Here is a 25392-nt window from a genome sequence, read left to right as displayed (position 1 = left end):
ATAGGTTTGATAAATTTTGCGAACTCTACACATTTCTGTGATCAATGATATATGCTACCTTTTTGCAGAAAAATATATCAGAACGGTTTCGTGTAGAATGTTAACGGGGCCCTATATCAAATCCGTTTTCATTATACTCGAATTCTTATTCAAACAGCCTTTATACCGTTGTAAACATATAGCATTGTTCGTTGTCCAGCAGAAGCCATGAAGGTGCGTTTATCTCTTATTGGTATGTAAACATATGAATAATAAATATTTTGTCTCCAACAATCACACACGACGAAGATTAGTAATTATGACAAACTCCTAAACCAATAATACACAAATCATTTGATCATATAGTGATAGGTGATAACAGTTATGAAGGCGACATAACTTTTGTTATGAGATTCATTTGACACATTTTATAAAATTTAATTCACTTATAAATCAGTGATAAATAAATAACATTCTTGGGATGACTTTTATTTTCAATAACAAAAGAATTTATTTGACGCACGAATTACGTGGCAAACATAGCACCATTTCATGGTAACAAAACCAAGCGGAATTACAGATCGTAAAACACATTAGCAATGCAGGGGGCTTGGATTAGGAATTTTAATGAGTATATCGCAGTGGTGGTTTAATTTATCAATAATCTATTCTTTTTGTTCGCTCATGTCATGATTTATTATGAACGTGATATTGGAATATAGATATGATTGTACTCATTTGAAATATTTATGTGTTATTAGTTATTACAAATTTTTAGAATTTGATATAAAGCTCTAATGTCACCACAGAAATTAAAAATTATTGTCTATTCATATATGACCGTACGATATTCGTCTACTAAGCACTTCTCCTTCTTTGCCTCAACTTATTCCGTCTTTCCGGTACTTATTCGGACAGGCACTGACCGCCATTCCCATCACTTGTTTTTCCTGTCAACTGTATAGAGTCACCATTTTAACCTGCCTAATTAATCTGTTAGCAATGCTCCCTAAGCATCCTTCGCTATCAAGTTCCTAGTACTAAATTTGAATAGTTCCATTACCAGAATAAATTTTGTAATTTTTTCAAAAGCATTAAGCAATACGTGAACAAATTGCAGCAGTGAAAAGGTCACATTCCAATCGGATTGGTTGTTATTTTTTACGACTATACCGTAAGCTCATAAAATGTATATATAATACTTGACCAACCATGACCACACTAAAAAAGTTAACTACTTCGAGTGGTACTGATAGATCGATAGTTCATTACCGATCTAATGTCAACAACCTTTATACGAGCCAGTAAATTACTGTAAACAACGAATTACAGAGATTTCAATCAAAATCTCGATCAGAGAGGAATGCACCTTTGACAGTTGATATTTTAGAAAGGATTAAGGCGGAATTTGGCCCTTGCGTAATTCTAAGCTGCGGATTTACATTTGTGCATACCGTTCGAGAGAATCTCAAACATTTGCCGAGGCGAAAAGATCTTTTTATTTTTTACCACTGCGACCGTTGTCAACAGTTTCAAATGACCACTGATACGTAAAGAGCTACTATTAGGCAGGGGTCTCAATTTCGCGGCCCGCGGGCCAATTGCGACCCGCAGGACGATAGTTTGCGGCCCCCGCCTTGGTATGAAAGTTTAATGTTAGTGCGGCCCGTAAGTCACTCAGCTCAGTTAGAATGATTGATGCATTTGATATATGATCAGGACAAGTAGAGCAAAACAAAATATTTTATAATCTATCCACCGAAAGGAATATGCGGTACGGTAACCTACTAGTACCGTACCTGTAGGCATGATATTCGATTGACCTTTGACTCCGAAGAAAATTTTCTTATACTTCACCATTGCAAATTCTTGGTGCTTATTTTACAGGTGGCTCCGCGAGTTGAAGCCTATAAACTGGGGTATATGTTTCACGTCATCAATTTGATTCAAAACATTCAACAACCTGTTTTTCAACAGTACCGGTAGAGAAATTTAATCTAGTCTATCACAGCTATTTCTAGACTAATTTTTGATTACGGCAATTAAGCTACGACGCCCAAGCAATCAGAATGATCATTGAGTTCTTTGATTCATACTTGAATTTCTGAAACACAACCCAAAACTAACAAACAGCATGCAAAAACGAGGTAATGTTTACAAACATGCCTGAAAATCTATCTGAGTGACAAGTGTCTGAGCGTTTGCGAAAAAGTCTATTGTTACGTCACTTTTTGCGTCCTGCTGATTAGCCCATGTTACGGAATAAACAAGGAAGTAGATGCTCGGGGAAAGGTCCATCGCGATATTACTTCCATTTATGTTTTTGACATGTTTTGCGTATAGAAAAAACAAAGAAAAAGATTTAACTTATTTTACTTACTTAAGTTTAATGATTTTATTGTGAAAAACCCGATGTGGCCCGGACTCACTAAGGCTCCGTTTCGGCGCCCCCCAGGTAAATTGAGTTTGACACCCCTCTATTAGAGTAATCGGGTTATTCCTATAATACATATGGTTTCGAATAAACTACTATTTATAGTGGCAAATACTAATGAGCTACCAATACCCATGCACAGAAACTAGAATATAAAGACATATAAAAACATGGAATTTCACAATTTCAAATGTTTTTAGCTAGGGGAGTATTGAAGATACAGTCAAGCTTAACTTGTAAGGTATGTCTGGCCTTAGTGAGATGAAGTGTCCAGAAAAGTATTTTCGTTTATAGTGTGCGATTACCCGCAGTCATGTTTGGCGCTGCAGCTATTGACAGAAACGGAGGTCGATGGCACTTACTGTGCAGGGATGAGAATTAGAGCAATTGCATCTCTCAATATTCGTTCGAATATTCGAACAGGTTCGATACTTAGTCTTTTTTATACGTAATGAAATCCACTTATGGAGACACCACGCGTCACCCATACATTATGGAACATAAAGTTATGTTTATTCAAAATAATGATGGATCTTTCAGATCTCCGCGCTTTTCATTAGAGTTTAGTTTATATTAATTTACATCACCTACAAGCTTGATATAGCATGCTGTATGAGAAGGAGACAACAACTGCCTTTGATATCTGAAGGATTTATATATAGGTTTGTCCTCAAACATTAGGACAAAACCTGTAATGCCATTTGTTTAGGGACCGCAGGTCAAATTACTTTATTTTCTAAAAGAATTCCTCGCATATCTTTGTCCTAAAAAGCTTTATTACGCGAAACATCACGTGACCAATTGTTCCATAACCGGCGGTTTGCCAAAAAACAACCCAAATACTTAGAGAACAATTGTCGCTTCGAGTGCTTATATAATTTCAATGAATGTAACAAATTAAAAGTAGTTTTTGTTTCGATTTCTTATAATAAGGAATTTATAATTACGATTGGTTATGTCTTAAATTATACAGTTGACCACCTTACATTAAGATCGTTGAATGAATGACAACACGGAAATTCAATACACAATCACGACTTGGTTAACTCTAACAAACATATTTTGACTCGGCAGATTTTAACAAAAGTGTTCATATCCACTGTAAAACGTAAATAAAATTCGTCACATATCAGTGGTTTTCTCCCATGACCCCCTTCCAGAGCTAAAAGGAAAACTGGATCGATATTAAGTTTTTACATGAAAAAATGCTGGAGTGGCTGAACGTTCTAAATATAAATCAGGCTTTATTTTATTGTTTTATTATTAACAGAATGCAAATAGCGAAAGCTTCAGCAGTCAGAAAATACTCAAAAACTTATCGTAGTTTTTGTGTTTCGTGGAATATTCATACAAATTCATTTAAAAAATAGACAAAAGCTATACTCAAGACTCGAGGTCATACTGTTAAGACTTTTTTCCGTTCGAATAAATGAAAACGTTGGGTTTTTGCTGAATACATGGAACAGATTATATACGCATGCCATGTACTTTGCATGCCAATACTTGAAGATAACACAATACCATTGTACATTTTTGAAACACCAACAACATTTTACTTTTCATCGCTATTAGGAAAGAAGAAAATGCCTCCATTACCCAAAATATTCAAAATATTTTTTCGCTGTTTGTAAAATATGGATCGGAATTTCGATAAGATAATTGAACAGGAAATCTGATCATGCGTGATCAGTTACCTTTCGGAGATAATATCCTATTGAAAAATTACTTTAAGTGTATGCTTGACCAGACCATGCTCCATAAAATAATTTAACATATTTAAATGTTGAAATTTTGCTGCACGAAAAAAAAGATGTTGTTGACGTGCTTTTGTTAAAGATAGCTTATTTTGAAAGATTCTATATTACAGACGCACCTGTTTTGAGTTTTTTTAAGTTGTATACATAACAAAATATACCAAACGCGGAATTTCTCTTCAATATGGTAATTGTTCCATGTTTATTGAGTATTGTTGTGGTATTCTGAGACACTCGACATCGCATGTCCGCACATATTGCAGGTAACGAAACTATACCGGTATTCAACGATGCCTATTTCAGTAATTAATAGACTTGATATCATTATTTATTAATGATCCCACACACATTTCCGTAAATGACTGTAGTGATAAATTGTAAGCTCAATTTTCCCCTTTGCTCCTTTTGGATAAAATTGTAAACAGGTCACCCTTTGGAATAAAATTCTTTCCAAACAAGGAAGTAGGCCCGTGACCAATTGCAAACGTGATTAATCTGCTGTACGCAATTAAGTCCTAAAATTCAGGTAATATATACTTAAGTTGAGCCCTTTCTGTTCTGTTCCGAATACGAAGCAAAAAGTCAACCTTACTGATAGCACAACACAATTTTTTTTACAATAAAGGCGAAATATGAGTTTGTATTAATACAGTTATCTAGATATTGAGTGCATAGATTTCACCAGATAGGATGCGTGAAGATATTATCATGTTTACTAAAATATACATTATGTCAACTAACTTGACATTCTGTCTGATTCTATAGTGCATATTATCATATCCCCGTTTGAGATGGCAGCAAAATAGCAACTGATAACCATCAGTTTTTGATAAGTCTCCCGCATTATTGCTGGCTTACTATGACAAATTCATGAAATATGAATATATGTATGAACCCAACATGGTAGCATTATACAAAAAAAGTAGAAGTACAAGTATTCTAGTAAAATTGTCGATAAAAAAAAATACACCAGGATTACACAATTGAATAGGTATTATTGGAGCATTATTATACACAGCTGTAAGCAATCAACGCTTTTAATCCCCCCTCCAAAAAAAAAATTCAATCTATAAGAAGTAGGTTTAAATCGAATGACAGCATGACAGCTATCATTAATTGACATAGATATATTCGCAAAGTACTATGCTGTCATGAAGTATCACTTTTCACTTTTTCTACAAGACTCCAAAACCAATCACATCCGGCCTTTTGTATTTTGCAAAATTGATTTAAATCTTCATCGAACATTTTTTTTTATCGTATCGAAATTTCATCCTTCTCACATTCCATGGTCTTGTATTTGGGCTTTACACACACAATTTCACCTACTTTGGGAACAAACATAACGATCGTGCTATGAAAAGTAAATATTGATGGATTAGCACTGTCCAAGTGTCCAATCTTGAATGCGAAATTGGTAATATTGGTGTTCTCGGTGCTTGCGATGAATGGTCTGACAATCAATAAATCGTGATGTGGGAACCAAGCCAAGTATAAATTGTTAACAAGTTTCCAAACGCTGGGTTAGTCTATAACTAACATGGGAAAACTACGGCCAGCGAGCCAAATATGGCCTGTTGAGTAATTTAATCTGGTCCGCCTGATGCTGCCACAACCACACTAAAACCAAATTTTAGCTAAAAGTTAATCCACAGAATTTGTTGAGACTGCGATAAAATTTAGTTTTGACAAAAAGGCTTATTGTTTTCCACTTTTGCTTTTGTAACACTGTAAATATTGTTCATAAAATGTAACTTTTTATGTCACGCTTATGGCTCGCCGGTCTAGGTGTGCGAAAATTTTGGCCCTGGTCCAAAAACCCTGCCCACCGCTGGGTAATAAGCATTGGTCGCAGATTTTAAAACGAAAACTAATCTGCTTTGTTAATCATTTTTCCGTTATTCGAAAACGAAACGGCGCAAAATTATCCCACGTGACCTGTGTCTATATTTAGATCGCGCAATAATGTAGAGATAGAATTACTGTCAACAATTCAGTCATCGTTTCCTCAATTATCAGATAGCAGGTTTATTTTTGTCGATGTGATATGACTCACTGAATTATTTTCTTTGACTGTGATTTGTCTCTCCGCCGTTCTTGCTAATGTTTGTTTCTTGAATACGGAATGATTTAATAAAGGGTCATTTGGCGCGTACTGCATGACACATTGGCTTTTGAGGTAGGAAAATGGCGACTCTAAAAGACTATAATTCGACCCCTAGCAATTAGAGGTTGGAAAGAATTTTAAAGTTCTAAGAGAAATCATCAACTATTTTTGGTAAAGCCATGCATACGGTATATATGTTATTTTGATAAAAAAATTAAAGGAATATTTATTTTTTCGTTATTGGGAGAATCGTTTATCAAATAGCTAGTTAAAAAGAAAGATAGGTTTTTATGTCGAAAATTTGCCTTAATTGTCACGTGAGATAGAATCAACATAGTTTTTGATGGTTACAGATTACAAGATATACAACATAAATTTGAAAAGTTTGTCAGAAATGGGATTCGAACCCACGCCTCCATTCGGAGACCAGAATACCCAGACCGCTATAGCGGGAAGAGTGATAACTCTTGAGTCTGGCGCCTTAGACCACTCGGCCATCCTGACGACGATGATCGGGCGGTAAAACAAACATATAATCCTTTTATGACGTGTTATGATGCGATTTAAAAATGATGAGTTCTTTTTATTTTGCACTTCTGCGCAAAAGAGTGTGAAATTCGTGTGTATAAGAGTACATTTTTTATAATACACACCTATACCATTTTGATTTTGTCCCAATTATGCTTATTTTATATTTTAACCAAAGTATTTAAATTGTTTCTTTTGACCAAACGTGTTACTATTCAAATCATGTCTTGATCATGCCTGATGTTTTTTGGAAGGTAGGTGTAGAACAGCTTACCTAAAGAATGCATAGCGGTGCAATGAAAGACTATATTTATACTTAGGGTTCCTATATATAGTTCTCCGACACACTTGCGAGACGTCTGAATTAGTTTTTGGCAACCATCTCTATATACCCATGAGACTTGACCTACAAACAAACAAAAATGTCTTCTGTCTGAGTCATTAGAAAAAAGTCATGCCATTCATTTTTTCACTAGTCTATTGTCTGAATTTGATACCGAGTATTCCGCACACGTCGCACGAATTCCCCGTGCAAGCAAATGTCTCACGCTTTCTCTATTTTTTCAAATTTTTGAAGGATATATGGCAACTGTTTGATGGTTGATCTAGTTAACTTATTGAACGCAAACACTCACTGACTATCACGGGTTTGTTGATTGCACTTGACACCAAAATGTCATCTATTTTGGGTACTCTCATAGTATATGTATCCGTATATGCTCGTTTTACCGGCCGATCTTGATTAAGGGCCCGTTTGAATAGCCGCCCGTTTGAACAGAACATAAAAATAAATAAGGGCCGGTGCTTGAATACCCGCCGGATGTAAAAGCTGATTTTTCAGTGGTAGTTTGAATAAGGGCCCGGTTAGTGAGTTTGGTTAAAAAAAATATGGGCCCGGGCTACAAAACGAGCAAATACGGTATGTTAGGGTTAGGCCATAATTTTGTTACGAATTTTCTTACTTTATTTCTATTACGAGTTCGGGGACTGTCTGTGTTAGCCAAGTGAATATACCATACCCCTGCCCATAGGTTTCCGTTCCTTTACACAACTTGATGTAAAATAGGCGAACAAAATTAGTTACCTCCATATTGGTACACACTGAAGCGCCTTATTTTGCATACACCGAAAATTCCTCATTAGAGAATGGATGTCGCACACGTTCGATTGCACCCCTTCTTGGTGGTAAATTGAAACCATCTAATGTTTTTGATCAAATATTACGACTGAACGTAAACGATACACACGTCTCATTTTACATAGGTCTGTTATTGTATAGCAAAAATATAATCTGAAGATTCTTGGAAAATAAACAGCCTACATCGTCAATCAAATTATTTTGGTGGCGAATGAAAACAAGTTATGCAAAATTATCACAATTGAACGCGATTAACCGTATTCCCGAATATATTGTATAGATGTGATATCCAATAAATGTTTCACACACAACGGAATTCTCGCATATCAGAAAACAATTCTCACGGTCTATATAATAAATTTAATGTGTTAATTAATAGCAATCTTATGATATTTGAATCCACTCTAGCAAATCTTATTTCCATACTGGAATTTAATATTAAAATAATATTTATTTTTTCACATTCAAAATCACAAAAAATCGGCCCACACGATTCCGGGTTATGAAAATAGTTCTACTTTTGTTTTTAATTTTCTACAAATACTAGATTATTCACATGTACATAGCAAATCACGCACGGCAAAAATTCCGTATGCAAGAATATGAACTTCAGTCACGATACTAAGAATTCTGTAATTTTGCTTTTGACTGATTACGACACCAAAGCATATCCTTTGCACGGCAAAATTTATGTATGAAATAAAATAGCCCAAACGTTTGATTTGCATTTGAATTGAGCAAATATTCAGTTTTACGAATCTTTCGTCTTAATAATTTGAAAAAATTAACAACTATTTTGCACATCCTAGTCCACGAAATAACGAAACACGTATGTCGTATTAAGTATATTGAAAATTTTGATGTTTGCAAACTGGCTGTTTTGATTGAATATCCTGGTCGAATACGATTAATTCAACTTTCAACTCTTAATAATAAATAATTCCAGTTGAGAAGACACATGTCCGACATATTGGATAGTTCGTGTGATATTAAAATTAGATATATGACTGTTACACAAACATATTGTAAATAAAAACTGTCGAAATTTAGTTTTGTTTCAATTGAACACATTCAATTCAGCCCCGCTTGTTTTTTTTTGTAATTTTTGTGTGTATAAAACACTATTAACCCATCGCGAAATTTCCATACCTCGGTAAACAGCCCAAATGTTTAAAATTTTTAGTTAAACGGAAACAGTGCGTTTAAAACGCTTTATAGCAACTTGAAGTTTGTGACATAGGAAGTGATTTTTCTCAATCATTCGATGGATTACCACAAAGGTCTGGTACCATATTTCGCGATTTCAGATTGCACCATACCAGTAACGCTGAATTATATATCGCCCGTGTCGTGACAGGCCGTGTCTCCCGTCTATTCACCACATTGGACAGCACTTAAGTAAACAATCGTCTTTTCTGTTGTGCGTTACAAATGATTCCATCCGCCCGCCACCTGTCTACAATAATTCGACTGCGACTTTTGAGGAAGTTGACGATATCAATTACGGATTAAAACGGGGATTTCAAGAATTAACCTCTTGAAATTTGATTTTTCAATATAATGAACTTTTGTGCCGTCGAGAAATGCCTTTGGGGATCATTTCTGATACTGCTACACTAATTTTAAATGCTCCCTAATGAATTTACTGGGATTTTTTTCTGACAATATAGTCAATGACAGATGCTTTTTTGCGAAAAATAAATTATTAATATTGAAATATTGTATTGTTATTGACTGGAAAATTATTTAATCTAATTCAGCTTTCTACATAATAATATATATGCAAAGGAAACTGGGGCAAGGATATATATCAAGAAGCTTTAATTCATTTTGTAATGATTCTGATAGTCCTGCAACGCGCGATTTCGGTTCGATTTTCTCGTGTCGCCTGTTCGAAATGGCCTATCCATGCTTATCTCAGAGAAGTCACATAGTCAATATTAAAAAGTTTAACGCCGGCAATTTGCGCAAAGAACAACAAATATTAAATATTCATACAGATATACTTTTTTCGCCAATCTCACACTAAAAAATTAGTTAAAATGTTCAAGTCAAGATATCTAAACAAAATGAACTACTACATTGTACAAATTGCTGGTAACACATAACCCACCCACAGTCGTGACTAACTTTCCGCATATTATATTTCCTCTTTTCTTTCAACTCGACTTCAGATATAGATTTGTATTTTCCCAGCAAATCGGAAAAATAGGTAATGTTTATAATATTAGTATTTGGTGAAGTCATTCAAAATTGAATCACTATTTTTAGTCACAAACAACATCCATCGAAAATCTTTTAATTTTCGGATGTGGTAAATACTGAATACAAACAACATGGACAGGTTTACAAATCCGTTACAAGCCGCTCGAATTAGATTTATGATCGTGGAGGGATGAGCAGATTAAATAAAACATACCTAGACAATCTCGGCCTACTTATCGAGTCAGGTGGATATTTCATGATACATAAAAATGATATTTAGTTAAAAACAATTCCATACTTGGCAACCTATGGATAAGTATGATTGTACACAGACTGGGTCGGCAATATGCCCCGCAACTTACCGGTATAAGGCTAGCAGTGGACAACGCGCTAATTCTAGGTAAAAACCATTAAATTTAAACGTTATAGATTATAATGATGCATAGGTCTGGTCTACGTGTTTTTCCTGCATACGCAAAACGTCAATCGTGATTTAGATTTGAAATTTGCATTCAAATAGTTGAAAAACAATTACTAATTTTAAGACATGGCTTACATATATAACATTACAATAAACAAACCCTATATGAAAATCGTTTAAGCAAATTTTCTGAAATGAACACTAAATGTTTCTACGTGGCGTAAAATGAATCGACCTCGCCTAATTTTCAAAAAACATTTAATTTTTTCATATCGAGCCGAGTTTTTTATTCAAGGATAAAAATTTTGCGAAAGTATCCAAAACTTCAAATCCATTCGTTATTTCAGTAAATATATCTGAATGTTTTGTTAACAATAGTTGAAACAGACATAGTATGTTATATGCAGCTTCCCCATCCATGACCCAAACCCCGGCTAAATGAAAATATCATTTTTGGTTGTTAAAACAGAGAAAAATGATAAATCTCGGTTTATGGACTGTAAAATCCCGTCTCAAATATCAATTATAATACAATAACTATTTCGATATAAAATACAGTATATATTCATATCATGACCATCAAAAGTGACATTCTCTTCTGTAACACAATGCTGTCTCAAATAACATGAAAATTGTCTTAGTAATTGCGTTATAAATCCGCACGCAATCGTGTAATTTGTAACAAGTAAAATCGTGCAGCACGCAAAGTTATCTTTTCTATTCTTCTGATGACGTCATATCAACGAAGCGTGGAACCACATCCACGTTTAAATTACACAAAATAACAATAGATGTTATTTCCTGTGACTACTGTTTTCGTCACCTCCGCGAAGATTGTTTGTTAAAAATAATCCATCTAGTACGGACCACATCAGATCAAACAACAAAACTGATTTATCGTATCAGACATAAACATTAACTTACTTTCAGTCTTTTAACGGTTGTGGGAAATATTCCATGAAAGTAATAATTGAACTTTTTGAATAATAATTTTATTGGGATAAAAAGTCGTTTTTGAGGTGCTCAACGCATTTTCGATAGATGAATCCACAGAAGTGAAAAATTATGCGAATAAAGCCGATGTGTTTTTTTCAGCGTTTATTTGCCAAATTTCGAAACTGACATATCAGCATAGTTTCACTAATTTGGTCCCAACAAGAGTCACATCGCACATATCTTGAGCAAGTATAGATTTCATTTTAAGCACAGGTTGGTACAACCACAAAGGTTATATAAGTCACTATTTATCCCCAACTCTTTTCACTCTTCTAGCTTTGTTGAGGATGAGTGAAATCTCCATTTTAATCTCAATAGTTAAATCATATTTCTAGTTTTAGTTACTTATTCTTCTAGTTATTTCTTTGAACAATTAAGAAATACGCAATTTGTCAAATCCTAGTGCTCAAAACATAGAACATGTAATTTATATTTGTCAATTTTTGTTCCAAGTTCTTTTCATCGTTTCAGCTTTCTTGAGTTGGGAGAATATTGGACATCTCGTCTTTATTTGAATTTTTTTTTTTGAGCATTTATAATTTCACATAAAATACTGGGAAAATTTATTTTTATTGCTATAAAGAGGGCTAAAAACAAATTTTTTTTTTTTTTCGGGATTTGAAACTCGTTATTTGAATCATTTTACGCTAATTCCATATCGTTTTGTGCTTCTTCAGTTATTCGCACGAACTATTGTCGCTGATATCGCGTGCGACTCTAAAAGTTCAAAGAAAATATTATAAATTTTGATATTTGGAGTTTAACGCATCATGAGGAGTGTCATATGCAATCATCCATAAATTGGTGATTCAAGTAAGAAATTGATGATGGATGCGGTTGATATTGAATTACTTTTATATGGAGCCCATGTCAAAAACTTCAATTGTATATTAGTGACAAATGAAAAATCGACAACATGATCTTTTTGTATATCCCAAAATCACATCACAATAATTTTAAGCGAGGCCTGTTAAATGAGCAGGATATGGTGAGCGTGTGTACAAGATAGTGCGTTTCAAACTTGCTAAATGCCCAAATATCCCACTTTAAATTTCTCCGTTGTGTATGAAATGATACACGCACGACTGAAAAATTCAGGTTTTACTTCATTAGAGAACTTTTCTGAAGGGATTCTGTTTTCTCAATATATAAACATCATATAAGTAACATATTATGTTTACTGTGTCATTTTTTTTATTGGAAAATCCGAAAAGATAAAAGTCACAGCTATGTGATGAAATCCATCATTATGAACATGTAACCACCGTAAAATATATTTGACCCAAGAAACTAATACTTGTCACGAAGTGAAATTACCAAATAGACCTTGTCAACCACAAAAACGTGCCTTTTTATAATCATGTATCATCCAGGCTATCTATTTCTATTGTAGCGATGAGTATTCAAACTCTACATTTCAGATAAACAACAAGAGCTATCGAAAAAGAAGATTGGATAGTTCCATAGCGAAGACTATAATTATAAGGCTAATCACGACTTCAGCAAACATTGTTAGACTAAAAATGGGATGATGTAGACAAAACATTATACTGAAATATAGATTTGGGAAACGTGACTCTCCCGTCAATTTCCCGTCATTGCGAACTCCATACCCATCACCAGATATAAATGAAACAACTTGTTAAAAAAAAAACTCCCACTGATACAATACCAATGATGATATATACTTATATAAAATTCGTTGTAAGAAATTACAACAAGAAGTTACGTTACACAACATATAAATTTAAATTTTATATTTTAACCCTGCTAAAACGCTTAAAGTATTTACACCACATTATTCTATTGCCTTCGGCATTTTGAACTGTTACTACAGACGTTCTTTACAAATTTAGACCATGAATCAACAAGCATTTATTTATTTTCTATGTAAAGGATAAATTCGTCATCAACATAAACAAAGTAGTGGCAAAAACCACTATTTTAATCTGATGATTCATATGTGAATTCCAGAGAAAGTAATTACAAAGCCACATCAACTAGCCACATAGCTTTTAACAATCATAAATCGAAACAAATTGTATGTAAAACAATCTCAATAAAATATAATTTTCTGGTGAAGTACAGATCTGTATCAGAATTCGAGTGAATTAATGACGCGCAAAGGTTACGGTAATATTCCAAGTTTACCAGGAAATTAATCGAATAAAAAATTTGTTCTCAGAGATATTTTATTATATATTTTCATTTTGTCTTATGAGATAATTACTAGCTTAGTAATGAGTCATTTTCGTCTATATATTATTATATTTGGGATTTTTTTTTAAAACACTTCAAAATTTAATTTTATGCGGTGTTAGAACACATATATTTTTCTATCAAATTGAATAGAAAATTCCAACGAAAATGATGTCTCACCCACTTATAATTGACTATACGAAATGGCTAGACTTCAGTGCGGATTTCCAAACAACACATTTAACATGTGGTTATAAAGCTCAGGGAAATCGACCGTAAATTCTCAAATCACGTTTGACCTAAAAAATCCGACATGTCACACTTTTGATAGTATTATAATTTTTTTTCAAATTTCGTACTGTTCAAACTTAAAACAATATTAAAAGCAATATTTCTAAACTTACTCATAAAATCGCGTAAATTCATGTTTAAAGTTGCGTTTTTTGGATGAGAAATTGAGAGATTAACTTATCTAAAAGAGGAAAATTGACACGAAGTGAGAAAATGACGCAAACATAGCAAGCAGGGTTGATGAATCTTGGCGCTGATTTAGAATATACGATAAATACAAGAAGTAAGACAAATTTTGTGGTTTATGCAACATGTCATATACTATTACAAGTTAAAATTCTGTCCCATACGGTGCTCAATTATAGAGGCATTGATGATTTATGTAAAACACGAGTTTAAGCATGTTTGTTTGAAATGAAATAACCCCACAAAAATTTAAGAAATTTTATTCCCAAAACTGCAGCCTAAAAAAACACATCACGTGATATATTGATTAAAAGTTATTTGAATAATATGCGAAACATCCGCGCCTTACCAAGAATCTCCAGACTTGCAACCACGGGTGGGCGTATTTTATGCGTAAAGATAAGCTGGACTTGTTTGTATTTTAAACCCCCGCGGCGAACATGTATTCCATGTGCAGTTAAACATCTTAAACTGACGCAAATCAATAACATTAACCATACGTATGAACGAGGCTCATTTAGAAGAAATTTTGCGCTGAATTTAGGCTTCTAGAAATAATTTCAGTATGTGCTGATGACTAAATTCACTCAAAAATACAACGAATTTTAAATTAATGACAATACAGATACTGCAGCACTACATTACTGTCATTCAACCACCACTTGTCCCAAAATCGAATAACTGGAGTGCTAAACATATAAATTGTCAATATTTACATTAATATTTCTTTCTCTGGCATCGTTATGAAATTCGTTACAATAAAGTAACAATGGGCTCGAGTGGCTTGTCACACAAGTAATAATATAATTCCTTTCAGACTGGATGATTCTTATGAATGATACAACGAATTCGCTACTGTTATCTTCTTACATTACGATTTTGCGAATAAAATCCTACCCGTTTTAAAGAAATTTTATTATGACGAGGGTCTTATACTATTATTGGCTCAATTGTTGATATCGTTCATTAGAATAAATAACAGAATAAGTATATTCGAAAGATGAACAAAGTATCAGTTAAAAAGTAAGTTCGTTATACAAAGGCATTTATTGTATTCCGTCAATTACGAATGCAACAAGCAATTAAATAAATCAAGTTTAACATATAATACCCATTATTAACTCACATTTTTCACTCGGAAAGCCATAATTTTTACTATAAACCAATAATTTTATCTAAGTTCAATATCCTTTTGCTACTTAGCAGCTGCTAATCATCACAATATTAAATTTTTCGTCTGATTCGGCGACAAAGGATTGTAAAAGTTAGTAATTGTGACGTCATTGGTAGATGGAAATTAACGCGCGAAAATTATAGGTTCCAAAAACGACTGATCTCCAATTTAGAATTTAAATAAAGAGGTTTAGACTGTGATCTTCAATGTAAAAATTTAAAAAGTAGATAATTGGTATGTCAATAATGAAACTAAAATAAAATACAGATACTTATAATGCTAATTCCCAGCCTTTAAATCTGCATGGTCTTCCATTGGTCATAACCCGCAACGTATAAAAGCGATGCGCGATGCAGTTACATTGTGATTTTACTCCAAGTTCTACTTTTACTTCAATTTTTTCTATAGCGCATCAAGAGAGTTGAAATTTACTCGTTGAATAGTGTACCAGAGTAAAAATTTTACCACCATTAACCATAGTGCTTTCAATATCAATGATGTTGTCAGATAACAATTTCGAAGGGAGAGGCAACCATACAACATAATAATAGCGTGGGTTCTACCAAATGCAACATTCTACTCCATAAATTATATAAATCCTTAATAAACCGCAAATTCCAATTGAAAATCTGACCTCAAACAGACTAAATATACTTTATTAACGCTATGTTCTCAGTTTCTCCTGAGTTAGTGATTCCATGTGTTCACCTCAACAACGTAAGTTGTTTTACTCGCAGAAATATTCTTGTGAAATGAATAATATGAAATTTATATACCTACAGCAATTTTCTTAAAGATAAGGTAGTATGAAATTCATGAATGTAAATAATTATACAAGGAAGATTATCAGAATGGGAACACTGGATATAGAGCTATCAGGCACACAGCAATTCAACGTACTCAAAATATAATGTTTGTTCGACTTTCTTGTTGGTTTTACATCAAGATGTTTTAAATTCCTGATACGCATATGAGTTTGTCGTTTAGCGCAAGGCGTCACTTGAACAAACTACGGTCGTTTTATCCACGAATCACTAGCGCCCTTACGTGCCCACAGCGCGCGATCGAAGATTAGTGAACCTTCAACTTTGCTGATCGGCCTCGTTTACAAAAGATTACGGTGCATCGAAGATGCGTATTTGCTTCCTCAGAAGGTTATTCAGAAAGACGCGGGTTGTCTCAAAAACGAAGTTTTGCAAACTAGTAAATGTCATCACATTTCTGTCTGGCACTTTCGCTCACTGCAGAGAGAATTTACCATTTATTCCAGTATTTTCAATCATTCCCTGTTTTTCACAGAACTGCGAATAGTATTAACTATTATTCACTCGTGCATTTTTCATATATCCTCCATTTCAAAAGTTATGAAATTGACATTTTGTTGTTCTATCTCAAACTGCAAAATCATTCCTATCCCATGCAGGGTTAAGAGAAGTGCAAGAAGTCGCTGTAACTGAGAAGTGAAGACTTCCAACCATTATTAATCACGTGGGAGAGTTCGTTAGACTCCTCGACGTTGTAGGATGGTTCACGTGACCACTTGTCGAAAGAATAGTTGGTTAACTATTCTCATATCCCACATTAGTTGGTAAACGGTCGAGAGGCCGTGGTTCGTCATATTATTTAGCCATCTTATCGACTTCCCCTCTCCTGGGATTAAAAAAGACCCCTAACCTAAAATGTCCATTGTTGGGAAAGTAAACATGTTTGTTCTTCAGACAGACTTAATAGTTTGGGTTTTATCAGTCAGTCGCGGATTTGTCAAGCAAAATCTAGAACTCGCATCTCATCTCCAGTGACCACATTCCCCATATAAGTATGCTATCTCCTACCTGGGTTACCCTGGCCGCCAATTTCTAGGACCTAATTCTGCAAGAAGATGAATGTAGGAAATAATTCTGTCACCAATATAACACGATGCCATATAAAGCGCGGATGTCAAGAGATCGCTGAGGTGGGGTTTTGGTTTATTTAATATACAAACGAATGTTCTGATCAGAATTTAGTTCTTTATATGTTCCCAAGTTTTTTTTATTTCAGAATCCCACATGCATGCATTCAACAGTATTGTTTGCCGATATTGATTGCCGATTTAGATATTTTTGGCATTACATCAATGGAGTCTTGCTCTAGAAAAATAATCCTCAAAGTATGTTTTAAACTTGCCGTAAACAACGACCAAAATCGCATATCTCACACCAAAAATGATTTTTGTTTATTTATTATATGTTCCCCGAATTTGAATTTTTTTAAATTTTGATATTTTTTGCATCACACCAAAAGAGTCTTGCGCTAGGAAAATATCGAAAAAATAGGTTTTAAACTTGCCGTAAACTAAACAACGACCAAAATTTCATATTTCACCCCCAAAATGGTTTTTGTTTATTTATTATATGTTCCCCAAATTAGAATTGTTTTAATATTCTGATATTTTTTGCCTGCATACAATCTTTCACTACTAAGCTATCGATTGGAGATAGAACAGGCAGTGGTTCGTTAGAAAATGCATGAGAAAAATATTCATATATATACGTTCCTAAAATTTGGTTGTGGCATTGTTGGATCAAATGATGCTAGAGGTTCAATTTTGTCCGATGGTTCATTTTTTTGCGACCATCATTACTAGACTAAGTTGCTTTCCTAGTTCTTTGTTATCGGGGCTCAAAGCATCAACAACACCATATCATGCTATCAATTGGCTTCTCAGCGTTTTTTTCGTATTGGTCTGAGCTTAATAATATTTTTATGTACAAATGTTTGGATTTCACCACCAGTTATTGCTGGCACGTTCTTGTGAATTTTCTCGCAAGGTTCAATGTCTTTTTCCTATATACACTCTTTCAAATGACTCGAGGAAATCTTCTTTTTCCCATGGCCAGAATCTGCGTGCTCGGGGCCTTTTCTTTGCAACTCCTGGGTGTCTATAAATTGTCAAAGAATTGCTCGTCTTTGGGGAACCCTCTGCGTCACCATTAGAACTTGTGTTGCTTTTTTATTTCACCTTTATACGTATCAGGTCAACTGCTTTTGTTCATGCAAAAATGATACCAATATTGGTCCAGCCACACCAAATGGTTGTAGAGATATTCCTCTCCTGAGGGCGTCCCTCAATTAATTAATTGACCATACAGCTGCAATGATCCAAGAAGACACGGTCAGAACGCCTTCAAGAGGTTTCAGTTGCTTTAAACTTTTGTATTTCAGAATCAGACCCCAGATGTATTTGCTACAGACCCACACTAATGTATGAAAGAGTGAGAGATGATGAATATTGATGAGATCCTAAAATAATAAATAAATTAATTGATTTTAGAAGATAGGCAGGAATTTATAAACTTGTCAGATTCCAAACTACAAAAGCTAACCTTTGAGTAAAATGATCTTGCTTCAATATTGTGATCAATGTCAATTTCACTCGAAAATAATTTCTATCGCAATAAGGTTGTTATGAATTCCTCTAATTTATATCCAACACCAACAAACAACCTGAAAGTAATTTTAAAAAATTAGGTACAGAAATGATACAATATTTCAGCATTTGAAAGTTGTTTAAGAAATACAAAATGAAATGTTTACAACTGTACTATCTGCCTATTATTACATGCAAATAACTTGCATGATTTGCACTGGCTTGACAGTGATACATGTCATTCAGTCATTATTTGTCACAAACGGATTGCTTGCAATGAACAATATTATTGCAGAAATCTGAAAATAAAAGCAAATGTTCATAATGCTGTAATGTCAGAATAGCCTTTACATCGTGTGAGCGGGAGATTTACCACCACTTGCGACTAATTTATTGAAGTATTGGCAAAAACCATAATCGCACATTACTGCATTATGCAGATAAGCTTAAACCGGTAACAATATGATAAAAATTGGGTTCCTACGTACACAAAAATGTACGAAAGAGTCTTTTAAAATACATTGTAGTGTTGTAAAATATTGGCTAAAATATTTGTTGTAGTTTTGTTCCAATATGCAAAAGGCGGCAAAAGTCAAAGTTCCGAGAATGGCAAAAATGTATTTAGGCCATCTTCGCTTTTCGATTTCGCCTGTGGCATTCCAGAGATCGAAACTCCGAGAAACACGTTTAGTGTGGCTCTTAATGTTATTCGCCGTTTTCACGCAAAATGGGTGGTATTATAGATACCAGACAATATATTATTTTAAATAATTTTTTCGTGATATTGTTATGATATTTTAACGATATAGCGACCGGAGACCGCTGACTTATCGATCTAGCGGCGTGTATTCGTCGCTCTGACTCAATAGCGACATCGTGTGTCCCATCACTAATTAATTAATAACTCGCTAATTATACGACTTATTTCATCCAAAATCAACTGGCTTCTGGTCCGAGATATGATGAATGTACATGTAAAATTTGAAGAAGATTCATATTCGTGAGATATCGCGTAGCATACGAAAGTGTATAACAGACAAACAGACAGACAAATGCCTATCAATATACTTACCGATCGAGATTTTAGTTTTTTAAACGCATTATGTGCGGTAAATTGGTGAACCGCAAAGTATATACTTTTCATGTGACCTCATAACTATTCTGCTGCTCTATTTGGTTCAGGCACTTTCTGAAACAAATTTTTTACGAGAAAGTTGCAGGAAATGAGAAGATGAACTCTATTGTAATGGCATGAAGCTTGCTGCCAGTAGCTTTAATCCAACGACTAACATACCGCTTTAAACCGAAACTACTACGAAAGATCACTTATTGTTAGGTTGAAGTGAGGCCGCTCTTATTATGGCTAAATGTTGATATATATATGTGTGTTTTTTTTGGATAAATTCGTGAGGAATACCCCCCCCCCCCCCCAAAAAAAAAATAATGGATCAATAGTTCGCTATTTCTGTTGTAATATTATGCGTCAGTGGCTCTCAAACTTATTAATTACCATTTGCTGGCGAATCCTATCCAAATATATGCACAGAGTTTATATTTTTATTACTGATTGTGGAATGATGTTAAATATCCCTTACCGGTGTGGCATATCTCTCAGAGTAGTATTTTTCCGTATCGCCTGTAAATTCGAAATACCCAAATTTGTAGGGTGTGTTTGATAAGCCACTATTTGATGGTTGTCAATCTTTTCGAGTATCCATGCTGCTCTTATTCCTGAATTCTTGCTTGACAAATTTCCTAACATATTTATCTTCGTTTGGCACTAAAGAATGGGCATAGGGCGTTTTAGAACTTTCTGGAGCGCGATAGGACCCCATCGACAAGTCCTAACGAGTGGTTAAACCGACACCTCCTGGGTCCACTGGAAGCTCGGTAGAATATTCAGCCAAATTTTATTGGAAAGCGATTTTATATACAAAAAATTAGTTTTAATTTGTTGCAATGATCAATGTTGACTAACTTGTAATTTTTTTGCAAAAGGAAATAAATATTTTTGCATAGAAAAATGATTTTGTTTTTTGTTCGAATTTGAAAGCATCCAATCTATATCGAGTCGGGTTGTAATTAAATTGCATCTTTCTTAGCCAGTTGTATCCGCGTTATACAGCTGTTATTGAACAGAGTTTAATTAGGCATTAAGCAAAAAAGCAGGTTTTTGGGGCACCAAAGAAAGGGAGTCACTACAGAGATTTTTGTACACCACCTACAATTGAATCCCAAAGAATGCATTTATTTTAGTAGCATAGAAAAGAGATTAACTACAGCGTACTGTCGTACTTTGCTTTGATTCGCTAATTAATTTTCATACTCCGATGGAAGATGGTGGGTGACATCGACGTATTTTCCGAATGAATATAAAGATACATCGCACTCGTAATCTAATGCGTTAAATCTTTAGTGCATGCAGTTGAATCTATTAGAGCACACCGCCGCACTAATTTCAACATTTTTCCAGAGATGTTTTAGAAATTTGGAAACTGTGAACCAGAGACAAGACGGTCAGTTTGTACAAGAGATAGAATGAATAAAATAGATGAACCAAATGAGCTTTGATCATATAAAATTAGAATTGTACGAATATTAGATTCTTGATTTTGGGAAATTTTGAAATTGTTGATTTTGAGAATTTAATTTGGCACGAACCAAGTAGGGCCTTTGTTGAATTTAATGAATAAAATCACCTCAATAGTAATGTTGTTGTTTGAGAATTGCGAAATTTCACGTTTTTTCGCTTATACGATTTTAGTAGGATATAGGATAGGACGAAGTAGGATATTTTCAGTTGCGGATTGCAATGCAAAATTTTGTTCTGAAAAACTCAATTCCGAAATTATTTACGCATTATTTTTTGTTAATAATTTTGAACTTTTCGCTTGGTCACACACAAAGAATATCGTGCAACTAACTGCGCAGATCTCCTCCATACGCCCCATCACTTTGATACGCCCCAGCAATACAATTGTTGGACACGTAGTGGACATAGCGACCGTTTCAATATTATGTTGTTGTTGTTGTTCTTTGACACGTTTTTAAAAAGTCGCTTTCTCTTTGATAACCGGACCAATTGCTTTGAAATTTTCAGTGGATAAAGATAAAAATTTTCTTCAGAAGGCTATTTATTACTTCTTCTTTTTGCTATGACGTCATCAAAATTATTGCCATTAGGTGGCGCTACGTGCCCATATATTTGAGCATAGTTCTCTTGTTTTGTTTAAGCCTCTTTACACATCTTGGGAAAGGTTTATTTATTCACATATATATATAAGTTATACTTTACTTAAAACAAATTGACAATTTTCTATGGAGTCTTCATAACTTATCGGCCACTAACTCCTGAATAAATACGACCAGTGAGGAAATGGGAATGTGTGTTCTTAAGCATATCGTTCGCTTTATAAGCATAAAAGGCAGTAACAAAAATAAGATTTTAGATAGCATTAAAATTATCTCAATTAAAATGATATATGAATGTAAACAAACAAATTAGAAGCATTGCAAAAATTAAAGCATTCAAAACAGTGGAAACTCATCAAATCCACTTTGACTGCACAGGAATTGTATCAGACAATAAGAAAGTGTCATATAATCTTTGTACTACATATATCATCTCTATATTATACAACTGATATGCCAACTATTTAGAATTAGTCCGGAAATGCCCCCTTGCACATTTTTAAATAATTTTCATAAATCATACAAATAAGCCCAAAAGATTCAAAACACTCAAAAATTCATGCAATTGTTATATTCCTATGCTTTCTCCTGTTCCTTCCTAAATCATAACAAGTAAAATTTGCCATAAATCAAGATTCTGTAGCTTAACGAACAAATTCTATAAAATTTGAAGCCAAAATGAATCACAGAAAAGAAAATTTAAAAAGGATAGTTAGTTGACTTGAGTTGGGAACACAATTTAAATAAATAAAGTTGACTATTTTTCGTTTTCTAATACTGTTCATAATACTATTTGTCTTGTTACATTTTATTGCGAAGTGACTTTCTGTTCTGATAACGTGCTTCACCAGCCCTGAAACGTTCCTCTTCCGCAGGTGTTTTACGGATAAGAGATGGTATAGGTAGTGGCCTATGATTTGCATCTAAAGAAACAAAAGTAAAAAATGCACTGCATGCTCTGTACCATTGAACCTGAGTAGAAGCATCTACCAAACGAACTTGCTCAACATCAACAACTACTTCAATTTCAATTGATTTGTTGCTTGTGAATATCGGTCTAGATTTGAGGTGCATTACGCATCCTTTGCCAATAGGGCGATGGAAATTTGTAGCATCCATGGAAGCTGTCACAACATTTGTATGACAGTGTCTAGCGGCACAAATTCCTGCCGCTTCATCCATCATTTTCATAGTAGTACCTCCTGTTACTTTGCCATGTATTCCGCAATCATTTACATTAACTAGATGTATAAGAGACGACTGTGCATGAGCAACTGTACCAGCTTCTGCCAGCTCTGGTTGAACAGCAGGAGTAGAAAAATCTGTGTGTAAGTTTACATCATTCACAGTGGCGCGTTCTTCTTTTTGTTTTTGATAACGCATTAAAGCAGCTTCTTTCATTGCTTCTGATATATATTGGAGCTCAGGCACACCCCCCTGGTGTATAGTGTTTGAGCCTGTCATTGGCACATACCATAAGGTTGCTTTATTTGTTAGTCGCTTTGTATTCTTCATCACATTTTCCCCCCAAACCGACATCTGTACTTCAAGAGAATGCTTCGATGTGAAAGTTACTTCACCATGAAGATGTGCAACTTCTCCTACGTACATAGGTAAACAAAAATCTGTTCGTTCAACCCTGGCAAGGACACAAAGTACACCAGTGTCATCCTTATCATTATCCTGATTACAGAATCTTGTACTGGCAATCATTCCAGCTTCCTCAATCATTTTTAGTATTGTACCACCATGGACATTTCCAGAAATATTTGCATCACCAGGTTGCATGAAGCGACATAGTTGAATCGGAGTAGGAATGTGTGGAACTGATGAGTGTGCCATGCTTCTTTTTCCTATGGTAAAGTTAATATATTAATAAAAATAAATTAGCTAGATCTGAAATATTTAGTAAATTTGTACATGTATATCACAACCAATATTTCGGTTATGAAGGTATGGGAGTTGCAACTATGGCTCTGAATAACTTTCACTGAGAACCAAGAATATGGCTGAAAAAGAATATTATTGAAGCCAAAAAAAATCGCTATTTTAGACTACAAAGAGATCAAAACGTTCTAGAGATTATGTTCTATTAGACTGACTGACTGCAATGAACAATTCCAGTGAGTGCTGAAATGACAGTTTGAAATTGATAAATGAATCATGCCAACTCTAGTCTGCCATTTAACATTGTCAAATAATTTTATCAGGGCAGATTATTCTAAAAAACTTCAATCACCTGTGTGACCATGATTGTATAAGTCTAGTAATATTTATTCGACCAATTACGGTATGAAGAGATAGGATTTCTATTTCAAAGTAAAACTGCTATTTCTTGTTTGTAGGACAGGCAGTGGTCAAATAGTAGCCTACCGGTACCGCCCTACGTCTGTACGTGGGATAGGCCTAGCCTACCGGTGTAGATTATACAGCCCTGTACGATCAGACTGGGTAGCGCTAGCAGATCTGCAGATGGACAGTCTGAGCAGAGACAATGCATAACAATGTTGTTATGTAAAATCTATGGTCTGAGAGTGTAACAAAAAATTTAAAATGAAGCAGTACGACACCGTTAGCAAATGCAACTATCACCTAATCGTACCTTTTGATGGTGGACTGGAAAATGAAGATAGAATTTTCCTGGAATATACCGGTAGACGGCCCCGAGGCAAAAACATAAACGACTTTAGGGCTGTTTGTGTCATTGTAGTAAAGAAGCAGCAACTGTCTTTTCTGTGTGTAGCCTATCGTTTCATTTTTGCGAACGAATTGAAATAACTGAATAAATCTATCATTCCTTCCCTCCAGTCTCAACCTAAAATGCTATGTCACAACATGACACAGGCCAATTTGCTATTCCCAAAGGCCACGCGAATACAAACATTGCGCAACAAACTCATGAATCGTATTACACGGATTGCGGCCACCGGTTCAATTGTACAGGTACCGTACATGTCTTAACATTACCAGTTTCCACATTACTTATAAACAAAAATATAACTAAACAAATACGGATGTCTTAACATTACCATTGCGCTGGCCCCAAATATTCTGAGGCCTGGCCCCAATTTATCTGTGGCCTGGCCCCAATTTGTCCGTGGCCTGGCCCCATTTTCTCCGTGGCCTGGCCCCTTTTGTGTGGCCTGGCTCCAAAGCCAAAAAAAAGTTATCACCCCTGTTGCACAGAGAAGTGCGGCGCATAAGTCTATTTCAACTCCATCAGTAGTCAGTACCCGGTATAGCAGTATATATTTACGGTATAACAGATGCTAAAATAATTGGTGACCAATAAATAAAAACTGAGTATAAAATCAGGCATTTTTGAATCCTGGCTGCTAATCAATGTAAAGTATGTCCAATCTATTTTTAATTGCACCAA

At 34.5% G+C, this 25392-nt stretch overlaps 1 protein-coding gene and 1 non-coding gene across 2 annotated transcripts; both read right to left on the bottom strand.

Moving 5' to 3' along the window:
- Positions 1–6660: 6660 nt before the first annotated feature.
- Trnal-caa (transfer RNA leucine (anticodon CAA)) lies at positions 6661–6778 on the bottom strand. Its single transcript has 2 exons — positions 6741–6778; positions 6661–6706 (listed from the first exon to the last, which is right to left on the bottom strand). It is a non-coding gene; the product is annotated as a tRNA-Leu (tRNA).
- A 15412-nt stretch (positions 6779–22190) lies between these two features.
- LOC120328556 (putative cytosolic acyl coenzyme A thioester hydrolase-like) lies at positions 22191–24921 on the bottom strand. The gene is made up of 2 exons (XM_039395075.2): positions 24616–24921; positions 22191–23866 (listed from the first exon to the last, which is right to left on the bottom strand). Exons 1-2 carry the CDS (start codon positions 24716–24718, stop codon positions 22815–22817), a joined length of 1155 nt encoding a protein of 384 aa, XP_039251009.1. The 5' UTR covers positions 24719–24921; the 3' UTR covers positions 22191–22814.
- Between the last annotated feature and the right edge of the window lie 471 nt (positions 24922–25392).

Source organism: Styela clava, chromosome 7 (genome assembly GCF_964204865.1).
Source record: "Styela clava chromosome 7, kaStyClav1.hap1.2, whole genome shotgun sequence".
Taxonomy (NCBI): domain Eukaryota; kingdom Metazoa; phylum Chordata; class Ascidiacea; order Stolidobranchia; family Styelidae; genus Styela; species Styela clava.
Note: the sequence above shows the minus strand (reverse complement) of the source record. Positions and strands in the feature narration are given on the sequence as shown.